The 15,152-nt window shown below is 34.7% G+C and overlaps 1 protein-coding gene across 4 annotated transcripts in view; it reads right to left on the minus strand.

Moving 5' to 3' along the window:
• DPY19L3 (dpy-19 like C-mannosyltransferase 3) overlaps positions 1 to 15,152 on the minus strand; it is a 75,584-nt gene that overhangs the window by 23,038 nt on the left and 37,394 nt on the right. For all 4 annotated transcript variants that reach the window (XM_072967279.1, XM_072967277.1, XM_072967278.1 and 1 more), the window contains 7 exons: positions 14,988 to 15,133; positions 13,428 to 13,551; positions 12,762 to 12,896; positions 4,092 to 4,223; positions 2,571 to 2,672; positions 935 to 1,008; positions 619 to 777 (listed from right to left, as the gene is read on the minus strand). In XM_072967279.1, the coding sequence (XP_072823380.1) occupies positions 619 to 777; positions 935 to 1,008; positions 2,571 to 2,672; positions 4,092 to 4,223; positions 12,762 to 12,896; positions 13,428 to 13,551; positions 14,988 to 15,133 (872 nt within the window). The remainder of the gene's footprint in view (positions 1 to 618; positions 778 to 934; positions 1,009 to 2,570; positions 2,673 to 4,091; positions 4,224 to 12,761; positions 12,897 to 13,427; positions 13,552 to 14,987; positions 15,134 to 15,152) is intronic.

The following is a 15,152-nucleotide window of genomic DNA, read 5'->3' on the forward strand; positions in this document are numbered from 1 at the left end:
TAATAATTATGGTCTGTTCCAACTTTATAAGCCTTTAAACAAGATACAACAAAACAATGATTAACTCGATATTTTGTAAGAAACAGAAAAGGCAGCTGGAAAAAGGAAGGTAGAAAAACAAAGGAAATTAATAATTGGAACAAACTAGAGACCATGAGTCAATAATAATAATAATAACAACAACAACAACAGCCAATGCCAGCTAAATCTGCAAAATACTCTGTGTATGAGGCTCTATTTTAAATACTTTATGCTGTTTTAACTTATTTTTCACAAAACCCTGTAGAGTATGTACTCTTAGTACTCTCATTCCACACAAAGGGAAATGGAAATACTGAGAGTTATGTAACTGACTCAAAGATCGCTTCGTTCCCAAGTGTGCAAAACAGGACTTCAACACAAACCTGTGTGCACTGCATCCACTGCTTTCTGCTGTCTCTTAATGACTCCGTCCTTAACTACTGAGAGTACAGTCCCTTCTAAACTCTATATGCTCCCCCTTTAAACTGACTGTACTCTATTCTGAATCTGACATTTTGATTTTCAACTGAGCAATTTTTCTGCAACATAGAACAAGTTCATTAAAGCATAGAATTAGATTTCTGAAATATGCCATACCTGAGATTATGGAAGGCAACAGCTAATGCTGCAATCACTGTGATGGACAGAACAAATATGTAAGCATAAAAAAGCAGAGTATCTGAAAGCCTTTCAAATGTATTAAAAGGCAGAAGGCCAAATGCTTCTTCACACAGATACAGGTTTGCATCAAAATCTCTAGGAAACAAAAGGAAAGCAGAGTATTAAATTCAATACAAGTAAACCTCAAATTTTTCCTCAAAATAAGCCTGAAATTTATAATTGATAACTTACATTTTAAAGACCCTGCTGATTTAATATAAAAAGCAAACACAGACTTTAAATTCAGTCATACCTTGTTGCTCCAAACCCAAATTTTGCCTTCAGAAATTTAAATATGTGTTCGTCTGACTTGAGGTTAAGAATTTTCTATCGGGGAGGGAGAAAATGAAAATTGCTGTTAGTTCCTTATGCATGGTTTTCTGATAATTTCCTGTTGAATATACATATTCAGTGTCCCATTTCATAGGACTCTGTGTGTGTGTGTGTGTGTGTGTAAAATTAGTAAATGTTCATACTAATCCTTAGAACTGAGGAATTCTAAAGAAGGGATTTTCAAGCTCCCTCCATTCCTTTTTTCTTTTTTTTTCTCAGCAGAACCATTTTTGCAAACAAAATCTAGGCACAAGTTCAATATGTAAAATAGACAAAAGATGAAGTTCTTTGGTTTCAGGGAGAGGGGAGATGGCTGAAGCCCAGTGAGTACAATTTTTCAGATCAGAAAATTGACAATATCACAATCTGAAACTTCAAAAAGGAATACAGCCCACGAGGCTTATTTGGCTTTGGGGTTTTTGTGTCTGCAGATACAACTGATGTAAGACTCAGTCACACAAAGACAATTCAAGACACTACAGTAACCCTCAAGGGGTGAAAAGACAAATGCCAGTGTTTATCATTAGTGAGTATAATTTTAATTTACGGCTTATAAAAATCCATCTAACATAAATGGGTGAAGAAAAATGAATCTAGAAAAGAAAATAAGATTAATCCAGAACTGAGGTTAGTACACAAAATATATTCACTAGAGATGAGCCACAAATCTGGGCTTACGCATTCTAGCAGAAAATGCAAAGAGGGAAATTTAAAAGCATTTATGTTACTCACAGGGTCATAAGACTAAAACAAACCAGTTGCTCAGAAGAGATCCTAACAGTCCTAGAAGTGAGACTCAAGAGAAATTTTCCCCATGGGTACAGTAAAAACAGCGAGCAGTCTCACAGACTATTTTTTCTAATTCTTCTCATTGTAGGTTGCTGGCAGAACATCAAGTGGAATTCAACAGACGTTATCCTTTGGGGAGTCAAAAAAAACAGTGGTCCAGGCATGTAGCTTTCTACTGGCTTAATCCAGGCAGATAAGTGAGCATGCAGAGTGGGGACGCGGATGAACTGCGTATCTTTTAGCCCATCTTTGGAAATGCTGATTAATCTGCGCAAATCAGCTTTAAAGTACTGAACTATATTTAAGAACATGGTGACAAGGGCTTGGAGTAGAGGTACTGAATGTGGCTGGTTGGGTGAACAGTCTCTCTTCTCTGACGGTCAACAGTCAGGAAGAGGGCACTGCCACTCTCCTGCTGAGGAGGAGTCTGTCACGTACGTGGCAGGTGTCTTAGTAAAGCCAGTTTATTTATTAACTGAACCCAATAAAAATCACGACATCTTTCTTTTAGTACCACAGTACAGAAACCTCTCTCTAAAAATTAGAATTTTTTAAATTTGGAGAAATTTTCAATGCTTTTCAAGTTTTTAAAAAGTTCAGTAACTCAAAAGGTGAGTTCAAAGTAGACTATGTTTAAGAATGAATAGAAATCAAGGACTAAAATTAAGAAAATAATCCTGTTACTGAAACTTTAAAATTGAGCCTGTTTAAAGTAAAACTGGTAACTCCTTAGTAATGTTAAATTAAATGTCATTTTATTAACCTACCTTAATAATGTTATTGAGAAAAAGTGTCAAACATAAAACCACAAATAAATGTAACAGCAGTTTCCCAAGCCTATTAAGGAAGCTTCCAGTTTTCAGATTTTTCTAGAAATTAAAAGAGTTGAGTTTTAATTTTTAAATTTTAATAAAACTTCATAAACATGTAAAATGAGATTGCCTAGGATTTAAAACACTTAGCCATGCAACACACACGGAAAATACAACCTAATTTTCATGAAGTTACACTGTCTTAATATTTGTCATTTTCTAATGGTAAATGACCTGCTTAATAATAAGGTCCATATGATGAGGAAATGTGTCCTAGTCTTTGTTTTTTTTTAAACGGAAGTACTGGGGATTGAACCCAGGACCACGTGCATGCTAAGCACGTGCTCTACCACTGAGCTATTACCCTCCCCATGGGTCTTTTTTTTTTTTTTAAAGACTTCTGCAACAGAGTATGGAGTCGGCCACTTAGAAGGTACTCAGGATATAATAACTGAACAAACCTTTTGATCATTTATCCACTGATTCATGTATCATGGACTATATAACTCATTAAATAAAAGACCTATTGAAAAATAAATTGTGCTGTTTGATATATAACAGTTTTTTTATAACCCTCAGATAACTACAGACTATCAAATATAACAATATCTAAAAAGTTCAAATATGAGTAATGTTTATTTTTAATTAAGGCTAAAAGGATGAATGAAAATTATAGTTTACAACAGTCAACTAAAACCTTCTTTCTTAAAATCTTTGTGAAGATTTGTCCATAGCAGCTCTCACTCAAGAGACTAATAAGAAAAAGGATTTATTCTTCCCAAAGTGGAAAACAAAACAGATATTTGATAGAAAGTTCCTCATATGCTTAGGAGATTAAAGCTGGCTTTGCAACATTACTAAGGAAAAACAACTAACTCTTAAATCCTATGTAAATTTAAGAAACTTCAGTTACATAATAAAGCCAAAAGATCAGGTCAATGTCAAACACGTTATTCTAGGAAATGTCTCATTCTTTCTAAAGGTATTTATTTGGAATCTCAAAATTCTCAAGACAGAGTTAATTTTAATTCACTTAAAATCAGTAATATGCTATGGAAGATGGAGGAAAGAGTGGTGTCACTACTTCAAATGACAAGGTGTCCCCCAGCTTGAGAGGCTGTGGAGGACACATTCCCATAAGCAACGGGGTCTTCTCACTCTGAAATTCACACATGAAAAAAGGTTCAAAATTTTTCTGTTATTTCAACTTTAAACTGGAGGCAATCAAATAAGCATCTTTGGCTAATTCTGACTTGAATTAAGATTCCAATTTTCTAAGAAATAATGTCAGAACAAAGGGAAGACACATCAGAATGCTTGAAAACAAATGCTATACCATGCACTTCACAAAAAAAAAAAAAAGCAAATAACGCTCCTAGTGCTTTTTAGTGGGGATTTAGTCATAAATTTTCCTTTGTATGCTTTATGAAAACAAGGTCCAAACAAACACAACATTAAAAAAAAAAAAAGTCCCACCTGAAGTTTTCTTGCAATTAATACTGAAAAGTTAAAGCTGATAAGTAATGACCCAAGAATCATGGAATTAAAAAACTGAAGAATGCAGACCAGGAGTAAACCTGTGAGTTGTATACCATACAGCCATGTCACCTGCAACAACGAAAGATTAGATGGTTAAACAGTTTATCAAGAGACTCCCATGTGGTGACATGTTGATCCTGGGTGGACACATCTCACGTCATGAATACTGCAGAAAACATACAGAGCTTCAAGTAATACAGTCTAAGAAAGGAAAATAAATCATAATCACAGTACCTGTTTGTGTGCTTTTAAATTATAGAACATGTATGTGGGGAGGGTAGAACTCAGTGGTAGAGCGTGTGCTTAGCATGCACAAGGTCCTGGGTTCAATCCCCAGTACCTCCATTAAAAACTAAATCGATAAACCTAATTATATCCCCCCTCAAAAAGTCTAGAAGAAAAAAATTTTTAAATTAAAAATAAATACACCATTTCAAAAGAGAGAGAGAGAGAGAAGTATGATGTAGAGGAAGCAAACGATGGTATACATATATTTCAGAATTAGGCAAATGCAGTTTGCAGCCTTCCATTTTCTTCTAAATTCCTTTACAGTTATGACCTTCAGTATTTTATCATATTCCAACATTCAGTACTTTATTGTACTCTACTATTTCCCAATCTTCCACATTTCAGGTCTGTATCACACATTGCTTCATTTTATCTAGGTATGTATGCGCCTCATTTCCCCGTTTGAGACTGAAACGCCCTCCTGGAGGGAGGCCTTGTTCATGGGTTCGTGGCAGGCAGCACAGGGCAGAGGTTAGAAACACAGGCCTTGGGTCAACAGCACCTGCACTGTGGTGTGGTTCTGGCACAAACCAGCCGTGTGACCTGAATTTGCTGGAGTTGGTTCATCAGTAAAAGAGGGATGATGACACCTTCCTCTGAGCTGCGGTGAGAACCTGGCTGAAGGGCCAGATGTGGTGATGTATAAAAATGCCTAGCACATCATCAGCACTCACCAAAGATAGTTTTTTTTTCTTTTATTGAAGTATAGTTGATTTACAGTGTTGTGTTAGTTTCTGGTGCACAGCACAGTGATTTAGTTATATAGTTCATAAATATCCTTTTTCATATTCTTTTTTCATTATAGGTTACGAGCTATTGCATACAGTTCCCCATGCTATACATACAGTAGGGCCTTGTTGTTTACCTGTTTTACACATAGTAGTTTGTATCTGCTAATCCCACACTCCTAATTTATTCCTTCCCCTACTTTCCCCTTTGGTGACCATAAGTTTAGTTTAGTATCTCTGTGATTCTTTTTCTGTTTTATAAATAAGTTCATTTGTGTCATTTTTTAAGATTCCACATATAAGTGATATATTTGTTTTCCTCTGACTTTACTTTGTATGATGTCTAGGTCCACCCATGTTGCTGCAAATGGCATTACTGCATTCTTTTTTATGACTAATATTCCATTGTGTGTATATATACATGTATACACACATACATATCTATATTGCATCTTCTTTATCCAATCTTCTGTTGGTGGACATTTAGGTTGCTTCCATGTCTTGGCTGTTGTAAACAGCACTGCTATGAACATTGGGGTGCATGTATCTTTTCAAATCTCTGGAGTTTTCTCCAGATAGTATGCCCAGGAGTGGGAATGCTGGATCATATGGTAAATCTATGTTTAGTTTTTTAAGGAATCTCCATACTCTTTTCCACAATGGCTGCACCAAATCACATCCCTACCAACAATGTAGGAGGGCTCCCTTTTCTCCACACCCTCTCCAGCATTTACTGTTTGTGGTGATACCCCATTGTAGTTTTGATTTGCATTTCTTGATAATTAGCGATATTAAGCATCTTTTCATGTGCCTGTTGGTCATCTGTATGTCTTCATTGGAGAAATGTCTGTTTAGGTCTTTTGCCCATTTTTTGATTGAGCTGTTTTTTGTTACTGAGTTGTATGAACCGTTTGTGTATCCTGGAAGGGAAGCTCTTGTTAGTCACGCCGTTTGCAAATATTTTCTCCCAGTCCATAGGTTGTCTTTTCATTTTGTTTATGGTTTCCTTTGATGTGCAAAAGCTTATAAAAGTTTAATCAGGTTCCATTTGTTTACTTTTGTTTTTATTCCCCTTGCCTTGGTAGAGTGACCCAGGAAAACACTGCTACGATTTATGTCAGAGAATGTTTTGCCTGTGTTCTCTTCTAGGAGATTCATGGTGTCCTAAGACAGCTCTTGACGTAATAAAAAACTTTTGGCAGGTTGACACTTAAAACATCAAAACTCAACCAACTTGAACATAAAAATCATGCCACAGAGAAAAAAAGACAACCTCTAATAAAGAGCTGATACTCTTCTTCTTCAAATTAGATGATCCCATATTCATTCTGGTGTAGGAAAACTTCCACTTCTATTCAGCAGGGAATCACATTCTCTCCATAATTCTGTTTTGTTAAATTAATGTCAAAGGAAACAAACCTACATCAGGCATTAAGAAGTAAGGCCTACAATAACAGTTCAGTGCTTTTGCTCAGTGAGTACCAGAAACTTGGAGAAATGGATCAGTTACAGTTTTTAGGATTATACAGATAACACATCTTACTGTATGAAACAGAAAATTCAAAAAGGCACCAAAAACAAAACAAAACAAAACAGTAATGGATACAAATGTGGGCTCTAGAGTCAAAATCCAATGGATTCACCTACAGAAATCATATTGATTTCATAGTGGTATATGATATTTCATGTAGTATTTTATTTATTTCACATTATACTGTATAAATTTCTTACACTGATGACTATTTCAACTTAATTTTAGATGGCTACATAACATTCCACCATATGTCATAATTTGTCTGCCACTGGATCTTCTAAGTGTTCTCAGCTTTTTATTATTATTGAAATTAATGTTATTATGAACATTCTTTTAAAAAATCCTCAGATTATTGTATCTGATTTGTTCCTACTTTGTTCATTTTTGTATCCCCAGCACCTAATACAGTGCCCAGAACAGTATCACTCAATAAATATTGGGGTAATGAACGAATGAGTATCTTGGGACACATTCCAGAAAGCAGTTACTAGTTAGAGAAAACAGTTTTTCCTTTTTAACAGCTTTATCGGTATATAATTCATGTATCATAAAGTTCACCCATTTAAAGTGTACAATTCATGATTTTTAGTTAGCAAATATCAAACAATCTAAGTTTAAGACAGTATCATTATCCCAGAAGAAATTCGATATCCATCAGCCCTCACTCCTCTCTCCCTTTCCCTAGTTCCTGTCAAACACTAGTCTACTTTCTGTCTCTAGACTGGTACATTCTAGACTTTTCATATAAACAGAACCATATAACATGTAGTTTTGATGACTGGCTTCTTTTACTTAGCACCACGTTTTCAAGGTTCATCCATGTCGTAGCATGCATCAGTACTTCATTCGTTTTACTGTTGAATAATATTTTGTTTAATGAATATACCAAATTTTGTTTACTCATTTATCAATTGATTTGGGCGGTTTCCGCTTTTTAGCTATTATGAATCATGCTGCCATGAACATTCATGTACAAACGTTTACATGGATATGTTTTCATTTCCCTTGGATATGTACCTAGCAGTAGAAATGTTGGATCCTGTGGTATCTTTATACTTAGCATCTGAGGAAATGCTAAACTCTTTTCCAAAGGGGCTGCACCACTTACAATCCCATCAGCAATGTATGAGTTCCAGTTTCTTCACATCCTTGCCAATGTTTGTTACTATTTGCCTTTAATAAATTTTAGCCATCCAACTAGGTGTAAAGTGTTATCACTATGGTTTAGATTTGTATTTCTCTAAAGACGACTGATGTGGAGCATCTTTTCCTGTGTTTATTGAACGTTTATACATTCTCTTTGGAGAAATGTCTATCCAATCTTTTACTCATATTTTCTTGTTGAAAGAGTTGTAAGAGTTCTTTATATATTCTGGAAATCTCTAACCATATACATAATTTGTAAATATTCTCTTCCATTTTGTGGGTGGTCTTTTCACTTTTTTGATGGTACACTTTGAAATACAAAAGTTTTTAAATTTTGATGAAGTGCAATTTTTTCTTTAATCATTTTACTCTTGGTATTATGATCTAGTTTGAGTTAATTATTGTGAATAGTGAGAGGATGGGGTCCAATTTCGTTCTTTTGTGGATATCCAGTTATTCCAGCACCATTTATTGAAAAGATTATTCTTTCTCCATAATTATCTTGGCACCCTTACTGAAAATCAGTTGACTGTTTATTTCTGGTCTCTCAATTCTATTCCATTGATTAATGTCTATTCTGCTGCCAGTATCACACTGTCTTGATTATTGTAGGTTGGACGTTAAGTTGTGAAATAAGAAAGTGTTAAGTCTTCCAACTTTGATCTTCTTATTCATGATCATTTTGGCTATCCTGGATCCCGTCAGTTTCCATATGAATTTTAGGATCAGCTTGTCAACTTCTATAACTGGGCTTCTGAGAGGAATTGTGTTGAACGTGTAGATCAATTTGGGGAGTACTGCTATCTTAACAATAGCAAGTCTTAAAATCCATGAACATGTCTTTCCAATTTATGTAGGTCTTTAAAACTTTCAACAATGTTCTATAGTTTTTAGAGTATAAGCGTGCACTTCTTTTTTTCAATTTATATCTATACGTTTTATTCTTTTTGATGCTTTCCTTCTAGGAAGTATTTGTATTTTTTAGTTCCTTTTTCCACTGGAGTGTAAATGTTTTTCTCAGTAAATCTGTAGGAACTCTTTAAGAATAACAATTCCTTCAGAAACACATTTAAAGAAATAAACCTTTTTTGTTTGTCTTTATTTGGATTGCGGTGTTTTCTGATGCTGCCAGTTCTTTTTATATCAAGTAGGCAAACTCAGAGAAAAAAGAGCAGCTTGTGTTATAAACCTGAATAGTTTTATAAAGGTACAGTTGTCCCTTGGTATCTGTGGGGGATTAGTTCCAAGACCCACAGTAGGTAACAAAATCCTCAGATGTTCAAGTCCCACAGTCAGTCTTCTGCATCCACGAATTCAACCAGCTACAGAGTACTGTATGTAATTATTGAGAAAAAAAAATCTGCATATATGTGGACCCATACAATGAAACCTACGTTGTTTTAAGGGTCAAGTGCAATGATATCTTAGGTTCAAGAGAAACATTGCAGTTTATCAGCCAGAAACATAAAGTTGAGCACTATTGTATAACAGAAAGTCCTGGATTATCAATGGTACACCTGATGTTCCTTCTCTGTTTCTTAGTCCAGAGTTTAGAAACAAGGGAGCAATAATTCATTTTTCTCTATGTAGAATAATTAAAATTTTCTTCAATGGGTCACAGTCATGCTCTTCATTATCATTCATAATTAACCATGGTTAACATTTTTTAATATTCATAAAATACCAGACAGTGTTATAAATGACTCACATACATCAGCTCATTCAAATCCAGGCAGTCTCGTTCTGGAGTCTGTGCTCTTAATCGCTATGCTATACTGACTAGAACATAAGTAGTGCCACAGAGACTCAGAACTTGGTATCAAAGTTTGTTAACATCAAATTTTTAATGCTCTGAAGCAGTAATGGAGGTTTGTAAATTTACTGCTCTTTTGAAAAGAACTAGCTTTTTATTTCATTAATTTTCTCTATTATTTTTATGTTTTTAATTTTGTTGATTTTTGTTCTTTCATTATTTTCTTCCTCCTGAGTTGGGTTTATTTTGCCCTTCTTTTTCTAGTTTAAGAAAGGTGGGAGCTTAGGTTATGATTTCAGATTTTTCCTCTTATAAGTATTTAGTGCTATATATTTCCCTCTGAGTGCTGCTTTAGCTGCATCCCACAAGGTTTGATATGTTGCATTTTTGTTATTGAGTGCAGTGTTTCTTCAAGACTTCCTCTTTGACCATAGATTATTTATAAATGTGCTAGAAATTTAGTTTCCAAGTGCTGAAAACTTTATTTTTTTGTATTGATTTCTAGTTTGAATCACTGATTCAATCCATTGGGTATTCTACTCTTGTTGGGTGGAGTGTTCAACAAGTGTTGGTTAGATCCTGTTGGTTGATGGTGGTGTTGAATTCTGTATCCTTAATGATTTCTGACTAGTTCTCAATTGTTGAGAGAAAGGTGTTGAAGTCCTCAACTCCATTTGTGGGTTTGTCTATTTCTCCCTCCAATTCTCTCAGTTTTTGAATCACATATGTTTGGCCCTGTTGTTTAGTGTACATACATTTAGGATTGCTATGTCTTCTTGGCAGATTAACATGTTTGACATTATATAATGTTCTCATAATTTTCTTTGCTCTCACACCTACTTTATCTGAGATTAATATTGCCACTCCTTCTTTCTTTTGATTAATATTTGCATGATGTATCTTTTCCCATCCTTTTATTTTCAACCTACCTATATTGTTTGCTTGAAGTCAGTTTCTTATAGACAACAATTGGGTTGTGCTTTTCAAATCTACTCTACTTACCTTTGTCTTTAAATTGTATTTAGTTCATTTATCTTTAATGTAGTTACTTGTATGATAGGTCTTGAATCTACCATTTTATCATTTAATTTTTGTTCACTCTGTTTTCCATTTGCTTCCTTTTTTCTGCCTTCCTGTGGGTTACCTGAACATTCTCAGAATTCCATTTTAATTTATTTATAGGTGGCTTTTTTTTTTTTTTTTTGAGAATAGAGAAGTGTATTAGGTTATGCTGCCATGGACAATAGCAGGACACACAGACAAGAGGTGCCTGTGTGAGCCTCTTTACAGTATTTTTGAATGTATCTCTTTGTGTAATTTTTTTTAGTGGTTATTCTGGGCTATTATATTATACATTCATAATTATTATAGTTTACTGGTGTGGACATTTTACCCGTTTGAATCAAGTGTAGAAATTTTATCTCGATTTAAGTCCCTGTAGTTAAATATTTTAGAAAATTCAAGATGAGACATAAAGTTTATTATACTTGTTCATATTTTTCACTCTTTTAATTGCCTTTTCTCTCTTCCTGATATTCCAAATTTCTTCTTTTATCATTTCTTTCTGTTTCAAGAACTTCCTTTAGCCATTTTTTTAGGGTACGTCTGTTCATAATAAATCCTTCATCTGAGAATGTTTTGATTTTCCTTCTTTTCTTTCTGGAAAGATACTTTTGCTGGATATAGGACTCTAGGTGGACCATTCTTTTCTTTCAGATGAGATGGTTTCTGATAAGAAACCCACTGTCATTCAAACTGGTTTTCCCCTATGGTTAAGTACAATTTTTCTCTGACTGCTTTCAAGGTTTTTTTTATCTTTAGTCTGTAGAAGTTTGATTATGATGTATGGCATTGATTTATTTGGGTTTATCCTATTTGACATTAGCTCAGTTTCTCAATTCTGTAGGTTTTGCCAAATTTGGGACATTCTCAACCACTCCTTCAAAAAGGTTCCCCCCCCCCCCAATTTTTTTTTCAGCCTCACACTCTCTCCTTTTGGGGTTCTGATTACATAAATGTTAGACTTTTTGTAATAGTCCCACAGGTCTCTGAGGCTCAGTTCACTTTTTTCCAGTCTATTTTCTCACACAGATTAGGTAATTCTAAATTGTCCTATCTTCAAGTTCACTGATTCTTTCCTCTGACCACTCCATTATACTGTTAAGTCCATCTATTGAGTTGTTTATTTTCATTATTGGAATTTTTCAGGTCTAAAATTTTCATTTGCTTCTTATTTTTACCTTCTAAATCTTTGTTGGCAGTTTTTATTTTTCATTTGTTTCAAGTGTGTTTGTAACTGCTAAATGAAATTTCTTTATGACTGCTTTATATTCCTTGTCAGGTAATTCAACTTCTGTGTATCCTGGTGTTGGTACCTGTGTATCATCTTTGTTCATTCAAGAGAGATTTCTCTGGTTTTGTTTATCAAATGACCAGTTGTACTGTATTATGTTATGGAACTCTGGATCTTATGTAAATGTGTCAGCAGACCTCCTCTGGCACCATGCCAGCATCACGTCACTGAGGGAAGAAGGATGCTGCCTTGTTATTTCCAGATGGGTTAGGATGTCCAGAGTGCCCACCTGACCTCCACTGACTTTTGGAAGGTAGGAGAAGGGGGTGTCTCATTACTGCTGGATGAAGATAAAAGTTTAGGCTCCCTACAAGGCTTCGGTTGACACTATCCTGGCTGGGAGAGGAAGGAATGTCTCATCACTGCTCCTCATGTGGCCTTCATTGACACTATGGGGTGGGGCAAAGGAGGGGAGGGGGGTTTTCTTACTTCTGAGTGGTGGTTAATGTCCTGATTCCCTGTTGGTCTTTTCTGACACTATCCTGGCAGGGAGGGGAAGGGATGTCTTATTACCAATGGGTAAAAGATTTAGAAGAGCTATTTTATATTTTAAAATTTAAATCAACTCTATAAGGGACCACTGATCTATACATTTGTGCTTCAAATAAATTTATTCTGCTTATTTTACTTTAAAAGATAGAAGTTAAGCTGCATAAACTACTCAGCTTCAATTGACCACAGCATATTTACATTATAGCTAAGAAACAGCTTCAACTTTACCATTAAGCATGTGTACATTCTGAGCTCACTCTATAATATAAAACATTAAACAATAACCATCTCAGCTGAAAAAGGCAAAGCTTACCTTCACTGCTGGCAGCATGTCCAAGGAGTCCAGAATGAACAGCACTAATGCTTGCATCAGCATCATAAATTGATTAAATTGCCATGTCAGACTAAAGAGAAAAGTTGATATGAAAATGGCAAGAAGTGTCAGCCTCTGTAAAAAGAAAACTTTTGTATAATTTACATGTCTCTAGTAATAAAAAGCCTTGCAGACAAGTTTTCTCAAGAGCAGCCAATATCTCTATAGACCAAATAGAAAAACTATAAACTGTTGCTGTGAAAACTCTTGCTTTTGTTATTTAAGCTCTAAGTATTCCAAGTGACACTTTGCATATAAATATTCACATATGGTAAGTGTACTCCATACTATTATGGAGGCAATAATATACCAAATCACATCTCAAGAGCAATGGCTTAAAATTCTGACAGTTTTGCAGAAATTATGTTTGGGTTTGCTGCACCTATTTATGGGGAGATAAAACAGAATACATTTTTAACACCAAAATGAAAACATTTTCTTTGCAAAGTAGGAAAAGGTTTAGAAGAAGAAAACTTAATTTAACTCAAGTTAAAAAATCGGTCATGGGATAAACTATTAACATGTGCTGGGACATAACATTTTCTGAAGTTTCTGAGATAAAACTGGAGAACTAAAAATACATATAAATGTACTATAAAAACTTACTTGAGAAAGAGGCTGTAAGTTTGGTCTCAGAAAATACGTAATTGCTGCTATCTGAATTGCAAAGAATGGCAGCGCCCAATTCTCTCTCAATGGGATGGTAAACTCAACCCTTGTAGTATCTATTCTGCACAAGGGAAACACAAAGGGCCAAAGCAGTAATTTTTACTCTCATTACCTCAAAGATTTCCTAAAGTGAAAGATATATTATTACATTAAGTATATTTAGATTCTGGTTACTGGTTCTCAATAATAATTTGTCCTTATCATTATCATCCCTGTAACATAAAAATGGCATTGAGAAAAATTAGATTAACTGTCCACAGATATGCAGTTGGCTAAGTGGCAGAAATGGTGTTCAAACCCATGTTAGCATGACTCCTAAATCATGAACGTTCTTGCTAAACGACCTCATTGTTTTATTTCTAACTTCATTAATGCCAACTGGCAATGTTTTGCATTCTTTCATATTTCTTTAGTGCTTTATACTTTGGTCTTAAATTTGTCATTGGTAATTTTTAAAAGCTCCTTGCCCACCTAGAATGTGAACCCCCAGAGGGCAGGTATAGGTATGTTTTAAACTATGTACAACCAGCACCAAAAACCATTCCTACGCGTACTAGGCATTCAGTAAATGTTTTCTATTTACTCTTAATAAGAACAATAAATCAGACTTTCATTTACTCTTTGCAGGAACAATATGTTAGATTAAAATGTTAAGAGGCAGCATAACACAGTGTTCTCATATTCTGCATTTGAATTCTGAACAAGACTTAGTTCTGTGGGTGCATGTATGTGTGTATGCTTTTCTCTCTCTATATATATATGCCTATCTGTATATTCTTATACACACACACACACACACAACCTAATCTTTTAAATGCATATCTTAACCTTTTTAAGCTTCAATTTCCTTATCTCTAAAATGGTATGAGACTACCTACCCTATAGGGTTGTTAAATGAATACATAAAAAGCATGATGTAAAGTACTTAGCATATAGTAAGCACTCAGTAAGGTTATAATAAAAAATAATTTGTTTAGGACTACAACATAAAATCAGTATTAGAACTCACATTCAAATTTTAAAACTGCTACTGCAGGTCAGGTCAGTGTATCTTGAATATGTTTTCTAAGATGCTATTTAATACTGTTCCAGTATTTGGATATTAATAGATCTTAATTAAATAATGTAAGAACTTCCTTGCATTTGTATAGTGCTTTATGCTTGCTATGACTTGCATACAACCCTATTAAGGTATTATTAAACCTTTCAAGAGATATGTGGCTGGAGAAATACTGATCACCCAGCAAGTTGGTAACACAGTTGGGATTATTACAGATGATTCTCTTGACTTGGAATTTAATGTTTGATTCCTCATTTGTAAATATACGTAAGTAGGACTTCCTACCTTACTAGATAAGACAAACTCCACTGGGTAAACCAAAGGGAAAATACTCCCACACAAATGTGGGAAAACACCTTTCTTTACCCCGGAAGTGAAGTAACTACATTTTAACTTACACTGTAGAACGGGAGAAAGGAATACTGATTCCAACTCACCTATTTGTGACATACCAGAAAGCTGCCAGCAGCCCTGACAGCCATGTACCACTGAGGAGCCAGCTGGTTACGTAAAGAGCTGTGACATAGATTGCCTGGAGTCCAAATAAGGTGTAAATATAAAAATAAACTGGCTCTAAATATTTCTATAAAAGGGAACATAAA

Source organism: Vicugna pacos, chromosome 9, assembly GCF_048564905.1.
Source record: "Vicugna pacos chromosome 9, VicPac4, whole genome shotgun sequence".
Lineage (NCBI taxonomy): Eukaryota > Metazoa > Chordata > Mammalia > Artiodactyla > Camelidae > Vicugna > Vicugna pacos.